Source organism: Somniosus microcephalus, chromosome 31 (genome assembly GCF_052327205.1).
Source record: "Somniosus microcephalus isolate GS21.2 chromosome 31, FLI_Smic_1.0, whole genome shotgun sequence".
Taxonomy (NCBI): domain Eukaryota; kingdom Metazoa; phylum Chordata; class Chondrichthyes; order Squaliformes; family Somniosidae; genus Somniosus; species Somniosus microcephalus.
The window spans coordinates 30,903,917-30,917,531 of NC_141017.1; the positions used below are offsets into that span (position 1 = coordinate 30,903,917).

Consider the following 13,615-nt stretch of genomic DNA (forward strand, 5'->3'; position numbering starts at 1 on the left):
CAAAGCTTACATAGCAAAAAGGTACAGTTTTCCAACATTCTGTAGGTGTCAATCGATTTGACATTTGTTGGGTACATACAATATTACTTTTAAACAATATTAATTTTAAACAGTCTTTGTACTTCATTTGGTACGTTCAATATTAATTTTAAACAGTCTTAATTTTAAACAGTCCTCAGGTTGTGACATGTTGTTACATATTTGGCCCCAAGGTATGGTCTGTCTCCTTCTCCTAGGACTAATCTCAATTTTGACAGATCATCCAATTCCTTGAAATCTGGGGTTGTTTGGCTTAGCTTGTTGAATAATATGTTTCTTGATGTGTTGAATTTTTCGCATTTTAGGAGGAAATGCATTTCTGTTTCAACCTCGCCAGCCAGACATTGATCGCATATTCTATTCTCTCTAGGCTGCCAGGATTTCTTGTATCTGCCTTTTTCAATTTCCAGTTGGTGGTCGCTTAGTCTGTACCTGGTGAGGGTCTGTCTCTGTTTTGTGTCTCTGATGGTCGTGAGGTAGTCTGCCAGTTTATATTCTCTTTTTAGGGCCCGGTAACATTCTAATCTGCTTTGGCTTTCGGTTATTTTGTTCCAATGTTCCAGGTAGGTTTCTTTGCATTTTTTAATGATTTGGTTCACTCGGATTGGTGTTTGGGCGGCTGTGTTGGTCTGGGGCTGGTCAGGGTCCGGCTGAGTACTTAGTTTCCGTAGCAGCTGACTCAGGGGACTCTTTTCTGGGTTTAGCTCTTGGGTCTGAAAGGCTTTGAAATGAAGGGTGTCTGGGGAGCTAGATTTGAGGTGATTTAGGAAGTTTAGTGCTCGTTTTTGGATGTTTATTATCAGTGGGTATCTGCCTAGTTCGGCTCTGCATGCATTTGTTGGCGTTTTCCTTTGGGTGCGAAGGATGCTTCGGCAGAATTCTGCATGTAGGGCTTCTATTGTATGTTTTTCCCATTTAGTGTAGCTTTGGTGATTTAGCGGGCCCCATACTTCACTACCGTACAGTGCAATGGGCAGGATTATGCTGTCAAATATTTTGAGCCAGATTTTGATTGGGATTTGGATGTTGTAGAATTTTCTTTTTATTGCATATAGGGCTCTCTCTCTCTCTCTCTCCCCTCCCAACTACCCTTTCTGGCTGTAACTAGTTACGATAGCTGCCGCATGTTGAGTTGATAGTGAAACTCTGAAGTCATGCTGACGCCCGCGGTGTGCGTGTCCCTTTAAGAGCCGGGCTGTTTTGCTGAGTCACTGTGAAAGTGACGGGCCAAAGCTCGCGAGCTCTGGTTGATTACAAGAGGCGGCGAGGCGGAGGCAGGACCGGCAGTGGAAGGTCATAGGCTCGCTGTGAGTATGGGCAGAGGGCGCCTAGGTGCTTTTAAACTAAAGTTGCAGTCGCGCTTTAGTGCTTGTGTGTAATTGCATTTGCACGATTATTGAAGTCGTTTTTTTAAAGTAGATTGGGGTTTTTTTTTTAAGAGAAAGTCTGGATTTGATTTTTTTTGCTGCAAAAATGCATTTGCAAAGTATAAGAAGGAATCCCTTTTAACTGTTGTGGCTTGAATCTCTCTGCTGGAGGGTGGGCCGGCAGGGTTTCGATGGGTTGTTGAGTTTTTCCAGCGTTTTCTGTTATTTCGATGGGTTGAATGGCCTTGTGTTTTTTTTAAGCTGCTGTAAAGTACAAAGGGCGCCGCGTGTGACGCAAATCCTCTTTGTTGAAGACCAGCTTGAAGCTGTCTTTATTTTACAACTTGGAGGATTTTGCTAGGTGGGATCCTGTAAATCCAAGCTCGCTTTGTTTTAATCGTTCTTCTGACTTTTATTTTTTAAAACACCAAAAAGACTTATTGCTAAATGTGGGCGATTTGGTTATTTTTAAAAAAAATTGTTTTTGACTGTGAAGCTCCATCAGATACAAATGGGTTTTGCAACTTCCCAAAGCACGACCTCCTCCTTCGTTGCACGCAACTTTCCACGTTGCACTATGTATCAACCGATTCAAAGTATCCCTGCAGCACTAGATGGATCCAAAAGCTATCCATCCTGTAACATTTAACTTTTAAATATTGCTAAATGATTTGTGTTTCTGATTTGTGGTGGAAAAAGGCAGGGGTGGAGATGGAAGCTCTCTCCAACTGAAGATCAAAGGTCCAGGAATGTTTCCCTTCACATAACCTGCTGAATAAGTTCCCTGTATCACCATATCTTGCAGCTTGTGTTGGCCCTTGTGTGCTTTCACTATTTAAGTATGTGTTTAAACACTATTGCAGAAGTTTTAAGAGTTATGGGGACATGATTGCTTCCTGTTCTCTTGACTTGCAATAAACTCTTCTTGATTTTTTTTTTTAAATGCTTCTGCTTGTAATTGTGCCCTTGAACTGGTATTGCTAAACTCAAGCACTTCTCTCTATCAGTTGCAGAATTGTGCAATAACTTTGTGACAATTCATGGCTGCCATTGTCAGCACCCACCTTCAGTGCAAAAGGGGTGGGGAGGGGACTTGTTGGGTGTAACTCAATATCAGGGAATTGAAATTGAGCTGAAACCCAAATGTGTCTGCAGCTTTTCACTTGAGACATGAGGGTGTCTTGCTTCCCCCACCCCCCCCCCCCCCCCCCAATTTTTTTTTAAAAGATTGCTTTTAAAATGGCAAACAAAGTAAACTAGCTCTGGGAATCTTGTGCATCTACAGATTTGGTGGTCTGCTTGTTGGTGAATAACTGAGCTTGGTGTCTATATTTGAAATGTTGAGTCTGGTGCTGTTTTGCTCCTGTGTGGGAATTCATGAACTTGTTTGCTGAAGCCTCATTTGCATATCAAAATTCCTGTTTAGATAACTGAAAACAAATTGAGTTTGTCGGTAAATAGGAAACTGATTGATTTTGGAGGAGGACACTTTCAGACTAAATATCTTTCCCTTTTCCCTGCTTCTGTGCTGGGTTTGGTGTTGCTGATGCCTGCCATTGGGTGGCTGAGCTAGATGGCAAGTGCCCATGCCATCTGAAGAGATGGGCACCCCAGTTGCATTCAGGCAAACCTTTTCCTTGCTTGATATATGCATCCAGCAGGCTTTGTGCTGCCTTGATGGACTGAATGATCCAAGTCTTGATTGACCTCAACTGGCAATTTGAAGGACTTCTGTAGGTCCCTAGAAAAGTAAGGTCTTCAGTGAAGATTCTTTCACTTTGTTGCAAGTCAATGGTGCTAATCTGGAAGGGGGTAAGTTGCTTAATTTGCATTGGTTAGGTTACCCAAAATAACCAATACCTAGGGGGAATTCTGTGCTGGTTGACTTCTTCTCCTCTTCTCTCTTCCCCCCCCCCCCCCCCCCTTCCAATAAAAGTAAATTGGCTGAAAACTGGACTGGGGGTGAGGAAGCAGTATTTTGCTGAGCCCCTGTCTATTTTGACTTTTCCACCTAGTATGTTGACCATGGTGGTAGGAGATGCATGACATTGGAAGTTCTGCACAGTGTCAATCTGGTGTCTATAAACTATTGGTTCAAGTGGCTGTGTCCAAATGTTCCACTGTGTAAATTGAGCCTCAGTGCGTGGGTTTCTGTCTCTCAACTTCTGACCTAGTATGATGGCAAAATACTGCAGATGCTGGAAATCCGAAATAACAGCAGAAAATGCTGGAAAAACTCAGCAGGCCAGGCAACATCCGTGGAAAGAAAATAGTCAACGTTTCAGGTGAAAACCCTTTGTCAAGACTAAGGAAGCACAGGAAATGAAAGAGGCCAGGCTGGGAGAGAACAAAAGAAGAGACATTAAGAGGTATTCAAAACGAGACGAGATGGTGATAGGACTGGTGGAGACAAAAGACGGCTCTAGATTAGGTGTGAAATGTGCTGGCAGAATGGGAGACAGCTGCCATGTGGGAGAGGGGGGGGGGGGGGACACGGCCAAAACAAAGGTGTGGATAAAAAATGTAATCGGGGCCGAGGTTAGATCTGAAATTGTTGCACTCGATATTGAGTCCGATTAGGCACTTTACAGCCTTCCGGACTCAATATCGAGTTCAACAATTTCAGATCATAACCTCGGCCCTGATTACATTTCCACTTATTTTTATCCACACCTTTGTTTTGGCCCTCCACCCCCTCCCCATTTCACACCTAATCTAGAGCCGTCTTTTGTCTCCACTATTCCTATCACCGTCTTGTTTTGAAACCCTCTTAATGTCTCTTCACTTCTCTTTTGTTCTCTCCCAGCCTGGCCTTTTAATCTTTCATTTCTGGTGCTTCTTTAATCTTGACAAAGGGTTCACCTGAAACGTTGACTCTCTTTCTTGCCACAGATGTTGCCTGGCCTGAGTTTTTCCAACATTTTCTGTTATTTCTGCTGACTCTTCCCTGGGTCGATTCAAATGCTGGCAGCCCTGTTGTGCCTTGTGCAAGCCTGAGCCTGAATTGTAAGTGTTGGAAGGCTATTCTGTTGCAGGAGGACACCAGGACTGGGTCAATGAATGGCCATCCAGCAGAAGTCACTGCATAGTAATAGATTGGAAATCCTGGCAGTAGTCCTCTGCATAGCCCAGAGGTTATTAGAGGAAGTTACTGAAAGAGTAGTTTATTTATCTGTGTTAAAAACTGGAAAGATACTTTTGCTCAGCGAGCGTTGCGGAATGGAACCACAGCAGGTTCCACTTTGGGTCTGTGTGGGGTTAGCTGATCGTGACTTGGTATAAGGTGGGGCACCTCTGGGGTACTGCTCCCTGCTAGAGTGTGTGTGTGTGTGTCTCTGCCTGTCTCACTCGGAAGAATATCCTGCCCATCAATGCTGTTCCAATTTCTGAGATTACTTTGACTCTGCACAGACTGGGAATTCAACCTTTTGTGCCTTGATACACCAGATGATTGGATGCCTTGTAAGAGGAGACAGAACTTTTATAGTTAATAAATAAATTTCAACTGTCAGTGTCTTCCATGTGACGTTGCTTTTTATTTGTAAGACATTGTGGTATTCCAGAGCTTGGCTCTTGCCGTATAGTAGGATGTGAGCCTTGGGGATCTGTTGGGAGTGGGGCTAAGTCCCTCTTGGATGACCTTAAAACTGTAGAGACCATCAATAGTAGGGTACAATACAAACTGGTGCGCAAACTGTTTTCAAAAGATGGTGTCCAGGAGGGCCTCCGATACAATCTAGCTACTACATCCATTTCTGTGGCTCAAATGTCAACTTGAATTTGCCTCAAGTAACTCTTGTCTATCTTCCCATACAGTGTGTTCAAGATGGCAGCTGGAAACGCTAAGATTGGTCACCCTGCACCTGACTTCACCGCCAAGGCTGTGATGCCCAATGGCGAGTTCAAGGATCTGACTCTGTCCAGTTACAAAGGTAAAAGGCAGTTGAGATGCTGATCTTTCTTTCTAGAGCCCTTTTCAGATAACTGTCCACTGTTAGCTTTTTGTATTGATTTCAGGGTGGGTTTTTTTTGCCGTGCACTGAATTGCAGCAAACTCGGTGAACCTGAAGAGGACTTTGTCCTAGTGTTGGAAACTGAGCAAAGCAATTTGATAGCAAGTCAAATTAAAGCACACAGTCTGCTTTAATCCCAAAGGTTCCATAGACTAGGTTTTTATTCTCAAGTATAGAAGTGTTAACAGGTGATCTAATTGAGGGATTTTTTAATGATTAAAGGAGTTGATAGGGTAGATAAACTAGTTCCTCTGGTGGGGGAGTCCAGAACAAAGGGGGCATAACCTCAATGAGAGCCAGGCTCTTCAGGGGTTGATGTCAGGAAGTGCTTCTTCACACACAGGGTGGTGGAAATCTGGAACTCTGTCCCAAAAAGCTGTTGAGGTTGGGGGTCAACTGAAAATGTAAAACTGAGTAGTTTGTTTTATTTTGGCTGGGCGAGGGTTATGGAACCAAGGCGGGTAAATGGAGTTGAGATACAGATCAGCCATAATCTAATTGAATGATGGAATGGGTTTTGGAGGGTGGGATTGAATGACCTGCTCCTGTTCTTGGGTTCCTCACAGCTTTTGGTAAAATTGCAAAAGTACTTCAGTTAGTATCTTTTGCAATATCAAGCTGGTTTGCGTAACTTGTAAAACAGCTCTCTCCTAGATGTAGAGGGTGGGGACAGTGAAGTGAATACAATGCCAAATGGTCAGTTCCACCTTGATAGCAAGTGATAGCATTAATGGTTTCTGGTAGGACCCCTTTATCAGACCTGGCCAGATGGGTGTGCACCTTCATAGGCTGGACTGACAACTGGTAGGGTAAAGGCAAAGACTAACGGCAGCTAATGGAGATCAATAGTTTCAGACTAGAAAGGGTTCTGTTATAGAATGATACAGCACAGAAGGAGGCCCTTGGACCCATCGAGCCTGTGCCAGCTCTGAGAGCTATCCAATTAGACCCACTCCTTTGCTCTTTCCCCATAGTGTTTTTTTTTCTCCAACTATTTATGCAATAGCTTTTTTGTTGCAATTCCATCTGCTTCCACCACCTTTTTCAGGCAGTGTTTTCCAGATCATAGATTTTTTTTATTTATTTAACAATCACAACTTAACTTTTCCCCCCCCTCCCCACTGGACTTCTGAAAGTGTTGGGTATGATTCTGTGTTCTTTTGCACAGCAGCCTATGCCTTAGTATGAGCAGAGCTGGCTGGAAACCTCGCACTTTCGAGCACAGAAGAATGCCATTCAGCGCATCTTGTAACCGTTCTAAGTTGGAGGAGTCAAAATTAATTCCACTTCAAAGCATTCCATGCTTCCAACAACCCAGTGCAAAGAAATATCTCCTATCTCCCTTGCCCTTTTGCTAGCTATTTTAAATTGACTCTCTAATGACAAGTAACCATGGGAAGACTTTTTTTTTTCTGTTGACCCTTTTGTATTTATAAACAGAACCGATTAAATCTCTGCTCCTGTGGCAATCTCTCCACAGATCTATAATTTCCCATTCCTGGTGACTGCACTGTGCACTCTGTATTGCTTTAATGTCCTTTTGTCAGTGTCCAAAGCTTCATGCAGTCTCTACAGCTTATCTGATACTTTGTACAAAGTTTACCATTACCCCTTTCCTCTTGTACTGTGTCCCTATTTATAAAACCCAAATTGCTATTGACCCTTTTTTATGGTTTATCTACTGGCACTGAGAAATAAATGAGTCCCTTGGTCCCTCTGTGTTCATCCAAACCATTCAGTCTTTCCAATATATATGCCCCATTTCCTTTCCTTAATGTATTGCCCCTCTCTCTCGTCCATGTTGGATTGCAGTTGCCACCTGTTTTCCTGCTCTGCTGAGTGTCTTCAAGCTTTCTACAGCTCTTCTCGCTACTTGCCAAACCATCACCTTTTTAATGTTGGGTAAAATTGAGTAGTCTAGGCCTATATCCTGAGTTTAGAAGCATGCGATGATCTCATTGAAACATACAAAATTCTTGCAGGGCTTGATAGGGTAGATGCAGGGAGGGTGTTTCCTGCTGGCTGGGGAGCCAAGAACCAGGGGTCACAGCCTCAGAATAAGGGGTCGGCCATTTAGGACTGGGATGAGGAGAAATTTCTTCACTTGGAGGGTGGTGAATCTTTGGAATTCTTTACCCCAGAGGGCTGTCGTGAGTATATTCAAGACAGAGATCGATAGATTTTTGAATATTCAGGGAATCGAGGGATATGGGGATAGTGCAGGAAAGTGAAGATGAGGTAGAAGATCAGCCATGATCTTATTGAATGGTAGAGCAGAATCGAGGGGCCGAATGGCCGACTCCTGCTCCCATTTCTTATGTTCAGCACCCATTATCTGTCGATCGATGACCAAATCTCCAACTGGCTTGAGTGGATTGGGTAATTGTCTTGATACCAATTTGTTTCTTCTCCAAACTCTAGGAAAGTATGTTGTGTTCTTCTTCTACCCCCTGGATTTCACCTTTGTCTGCCCGACGGAGATCATTGCGTTCAGTGACCGAGCCGAGGATTTTCACAAGATCAACTGTGAAGTAATTGGTGCCTCCACAGACTCTCACTTTAGCCACTTGGCCTGGTAAGAATTCCTATAATCAGTAGAAATGGCCTTGCTGAAAGTAAGAGATTGGGACTATCGAAGACCAAACTTCCCTTTGACTTGCTACTGGCTACTGGCATCAGGACCTACTTGAAATGCTGCTTGGTATTTCGAGGTGTTGCGATTATACTACAAAGTGAACGACTCGCATCATCTTCCTGCCCCCTTTTTTTAGTTTTCAAATTCTGTCCTCCTGCAGCTCCATTCTGGGCGAGTTATCTCGTGGATATACTACTCGGTCAAATCAAATGAATTGGCTAATTACTGCAGTTTCGTAGTAATAAAGTTCCTTTCTTTAAATCTCCACCTTGCACTGACATTGAGAGCTCCAATTGTGGAGCTCAGTTAATGATTTTAGCAGTGGAGCCTTTATTCACACGTCAAACTAGTTTTTTTTGGTTGGGGGTTTGAAATGAAATTCTTTGAAACTACTGATGGACTCTTCTACTGATCTCAACTATTTAATTATGCCAAAATATTAATTAGGATGCCTTTTTTATTCATTGATGGGATGTGGGTGTCGCTGGCTGGCTAGGCCTGCATTTAGTGCCCATCCCTAATTGCCCTTGAGAAGATGGTGGTGAACCACTGCAGTCCATATGGTGTAGGTACACCCACAATGCTGTTAGGAAGTGAGTTTGTCGTTTCCGGTGCCGAGGTCGATGCCGGGTGGTCCGTCTGGTTTTTTTCTTGTTTTTTGTAGCGGTTGTTTACAACTGAGTGGCTTGCTAGGCCATTTCAGAGGGCATTAAGAGTCAACCACATTGCTGTGGGTCTGGAGTCACATGTAGGCCAGACCAGGTAAGGACGGCAGATTTCCTTCCCTAAAGGACATATTTATTATTTATTTTATTATAATAATAATTCAACTTTATTGTCATTGTACAATGCACAAGTACATGAACAACGAAATGTGATCTTGCAAGCTCCCATGAGTCCAGTACAAATAACATTAACATTAAACGTAAATAGCACCATCCTGGGAGAAGCAAAGCCGCTGCGTCTGTGCGCGCCGCCATTCCATTTCCACCATTCCTTCTGTCCGACAATCTTCAGCCCAACGCCCGGGCCTACTCACCAGCCGCCCCTCCCGGGGCTCCTTCCGTGACCACCTCACCAACCGCCCCTCCTCGGGGCTCCTTCTGTGACGGTCACCCCTCCAGGTACTAACCAGGCCTGGCTCTGCTTAGCTTCCAAGCCTTGCCAATGACCCTGTCCCAGGAACCAGGTGGGTTTTTGCAACAATCGACAATGGTATCATGGTCGCCATTACTAAGACTAACATTTAATTCCAGAATTGAATTGAATTTAAATTCCACCAGCTGCCGTGGTGGGATTTGAACCCATATCCTCAGAGCATTTGACTGAGCTTCTGGCTTACTAGTCTAGTGACATAACCACTACGCCACCGCCTCCCCATTTGTTAACCTATTAAATGTTTGGTTTTAATTTGAATTGGGAGTGGAGGTTAACGCCTCCTGAACAGGACAAGGGCAGCAGCCGCATGGGAACACCACCACCTCCAAGTTCCCCTCCAAGTCACACACCGTCCTGACTTGGAAATATATTGCCGTTCCTTCATTGCCGTTGGGTCAAAATCCTGGAACTCCCTCCCTAACTGCACTGGGAGCACCTTCACCACATGGACTAAGGTGGCTCACCACCACCACCTTAAGGGCAATTAGGGATGGGCAATAAATGGTGGACGTTTCCAGTGATTTCTCACACCCCAGGAAGGAGTAAAATTGCCCCATGCCAGTAAATGGAGAAAAGGGACTTTTTTTTTTATTGTATAAATTAAAAGCCACAGCTGTAGTTGAACTTCTATCTTATCTGTAATACTGATGTTCCTTGCCCAAATACTTCCACAGCTATAAACTGGCTCTGCAGGTTTGTCACTTGTTCCATAAATTAAAAAAATATATATAATAATACATTAGCTTCTAGATGAGCATCATCTAAAATGGAAGTAGATGTTGTCTGTTCTACATGTTGACTTACGGACAATGGATTGTCTCTGCATCAGGTGATTCTGCTTGAGGAGTGACTTGGAGGAGGAGCCTTCAATATGGAAGATGTATTCAAATTTGCCAAGTGGTTTTTTTCCTAAGCTGTTTTAAGATTAAGTAATGTTGTATTTTCAGGACTAACACTCCTCGTAAACAGGGTGGTATTGGCCAGATGACAATCCCACTGGTTGCTGACCTGACTCAGTCCATCTCCAAAGACTATGGAATTCTGAAGGAGGATGAAGGGATCGCTTACAGGTCAGTGTACATATGGAAGTGAGTTAAAACATAGGGTGGGGTCTTGTGAAGTTCCCCCTCATTACTTCGGACTTGCCTCCATTAGTGCCCTGAGCAATCTGGCATGCTGTTGGAGCTATGTGGTCATCCCTGGATTTGAAGACTGCTGACTAAACCTAACAGTATTGGGATTTTAGGGAGGTGTGATCAGCCACTAGATTATTGGTCACTTGATCTGCAGGATATCTAGCCGGGAAAACCATATCTGGTCTTTCCACACTTGTGTTGTCCTGACAGCATTTGGTTGCAGTGAGGTACTAGTAGAAACTTCTCTAAGTTATCAAAGGAACAGTGTGGAGTTGGCTGCAAGTGTATTCAGCTGGAGAGTCTAGCTTGCTACAGACTTAAAGGGGAAGAATCTGTTGGCTATTGGGGATCTGTTGCGTCAATGAGCCTACTGATTTTAAGGAAGAGAAACTTTATCACAAGGTTGGATTCTGCACCACTTCTTAGGCAGTCCCTCGGAACCGAGGATGACTCGCTTCCACATTAAAAATGAGTTCTCGGGTGACTGAGTCCAATGTGGGACCTACAGACTGTCACAGGTGGGGCAGACGGTGGTTGAAGGGGCGGGTGGGTGGGGTGCTTGGGTTGACGTGCGCTGCCTGCACTTGGCTTCTGCTTGCTCCCGACGAAGAGACTCTGTTCGGCGCCTTCCTGGATGCTTCTCCCACTTTGTGCGGTCTTGGGCCAGGGATTCCCAGGTGTCAGTGGGGGATGTTGCACTTTTTCAAGGAGGCTTTGAGGGTGTCCTTGAAGCAGTTCCTCTGCCCACCTGGGGCTCTCTTGCCGTGCCGGAGCTCCGAGTAAAGCGCTTGTTTTGAGAGTCTTGTATCGGGCATGCGGACAATGTGGCCCGTCCATCAGCTCTGATCGAGCGTGGTCAAAGTATGAGTTGGACCAGAGGGATGCTTCAAATTGAACTGGATTTTAGGATGAGCTTTGGGGTAAATGACCTTTCTACTAACTTATTTTTTTGTTTCCTTCCCTTATTCAGAGGACTCTTTATTATCGATGAAAAAGGAATTTTGCGTCAGATTACAATCAATGACCTGCCAGTTGGCCGTTCTGTAGATGAGACTCTAAGGCTAGTGCAGGCTTTCCAATTCACTGACAAACATGGAGAAGGTGATGTATCTCTCTCGTTTCCTTTTGCAGTTCATTAACAGTTGATCATTTAACAAAGCTCAATCCTTTAATGACTAAATGAAAACCACCAGTCTTGAATTTTCTAAATGATTGTGCTTGCTGCTGCTTGGCCTTTCCCATTTCTCTGCAATAGTGGACTTCAAAATTATGCTCTACTTGTAGGAGCATAGTCACTGGCCAGACATTTCTTGTTTAGTCCTTTCTCTACAGTGGAACCCCTTGCTGATGGTGGTAGCTTTTGACCAAGTCCTACTTTTAGAAGCTGGATTCATGTGATTTTTTTTATTTAAGTCGCTTATTTGAGCATGTCCTTGTGGTCAAATGATCTCTCTGCATCCACCCTTCTCAGACTAAGATCAGCAAGGTGGTTCTTTAGGGTGTGGGTGCACATTGATGGACATTGGGCCAGCCGGCTGGGTTAAAAGGACCTTGGCTGGTGGGCCAGTGGAAGTGCAGCCTGCTATTTTACTTAAAGACTTGCATTTATATAGTGCCTTTCATGACCACCGGACATCTCAAAGCGCTTTACAGCCAATGAAGTACTTTTGGAGTGTAGTCACTGCTGAAACGTGGCAGCCAATTTGTGCACAGCAAGCTCCCACAAACCAATGTGATAATGACCCAGATAACCTGTTTTAGTGATGTTGGTTGAGGGATAAATATTGGCCCCAGGACACCGGGGAGAACTCCCCTGCTCTTCAACATAGTGCCATGGGATCTTTTACATCCACCTGAGGGGGCAGACGTGGCCTCGGTTTAACGTCTCGGCCAAAGGACGGATATATAATTTATTTATTGACGGGGGGGCCATTTTACATTGTATGAGACTAACCTGTCCTCTTGTCCTCTCCAGTTTGCCCAGCTGGCTGGAAGCCTGGTCACGACACCATCAAGCCTGATGTGCAGAACAGCAAAAAATTCTTCGAGAAACAGTCCTAGACTTTTGGTCCAACAGTAGTACTGACCACTGAATAAGATTACATGTTGTATTTTTGTTATGAAGGCACTTGTGAAGACCTAATGTAGAGATTGCTGTGCACTACGATGTTGAATAGTCTGTTTTTGTTCATGCATCTGTGCTCCAAGTAACGAGGTCCAGTCCTACTCCTGTGACATGTTTTTTTTAAATAGTGCCACAATAAAACTTTTGAAGGAGCTGAACTGTCTGCATCTTTTTTGCTCTGCTCCAGTTGGGGAGTAGTCTGTAGGCAACATGCCAAATCTCCTCTTGTGGATAAATGAATGTATGAAAAGGGTTAATTTAATGGCCCTGCCATTATTGGATCACTTCTGCCCATTGGGTTAGAGTGGAACTATTGGTCTCTTGGAATTTATCCTCTACACAAGCTAATAAACTTCAATACATCTGTAGATTTAAGACTTGCATTTATATAGCGCCTTTCATGACCACTGGATGTCCCACAGCACTTTACAGCCAATGAAGTACTTTGGAAGTGCCAACACACTCCTGGCTGGCCTGCCACATTCTACTCTACATAAACTTGAGGTCATCCAAACCTCGGCTGCCCGTGTCCTAACTCGCACCAAGTCCCGCTCACCCTTCACCCCCTGTGCTCGCTGGCCTACATTGGCTCCTGGTTAAGCAACGCCTCGATTTCAAAGTTCTCATCTTTTTGTTTTTAATCCCTCTGTAGCCTCGCCCCTCCCTATCTCTGTAATCTCCTTCAGCCCCACGACACTGCCTTTCCCCCCCCCCCCCCCCCCCCCCCAACACACACAAGATATCTGTGCTCCTCTAATTCTGCCCTCCTGAGCATCCCTGATTATAATCACTGAACCATTGGTGGCTGTGCCTTCTGTTGCCTAAGCTCTGGAATTCCCTGCCAGCATTTTCCTCCTTTAAGACCAAGCTTTTGGTTACCTGCCCTAATTTATCCTTGTATGGCTCGGTTTCAAATTTTTTATCTTCTAATACTCCTAGTAAAACGTGCCAAGGTTTTTCATATGTTAAAGGCGCTATATAAATACAAGTTGTTTGGGAAATACGGCAACCGATTTCTGCACAGCAAGCTCCTGCAAATAACAATGATGACCAGATAATCTGTTACGTTAATTGAGGGATAAACATTAGCTAAGGACACCAGGGATAACTCCCCTTTTCGGGTGCCATGGGATCTTTACATC

General features: G+C 44.3%; 1 protein-coding gene across 1 annotated transcript; it reads left to right on the forward strand.

Moving 5' to 3' along the window:
* Positions 1 to 1,245: 1,245 nt before the first annotated feature.
* prdx2 (peroxiredoxin 2) lies at positions 1,246 to 12,626 on the forward strand. Its single transcript, XM_085971727.1, has 6 exons — positions 1,246 to 1,346; positions 5,223 to 5,338; positions 7,841 to 7,994; positions 10,160 to 10,282; positions 11,319 to 11,449; positions 12,324 to 12,626. Exons 2-6 carry the CDS (start codon positions 5,233 to 5,235, stop codon positions 12,407 to 12,409), a joined length of 600 nt encoding a protein of 199 aa, XP_085827853.1. The 5' UTR covers positions 1,246 to 1,346; positions 5,223 to 5,232; the 3' UTR covers positions 12,410 to 12,626.
* The last annotated feature ends 989 nt before the right edge of the window (positions 12,627 to 13,615 follow it).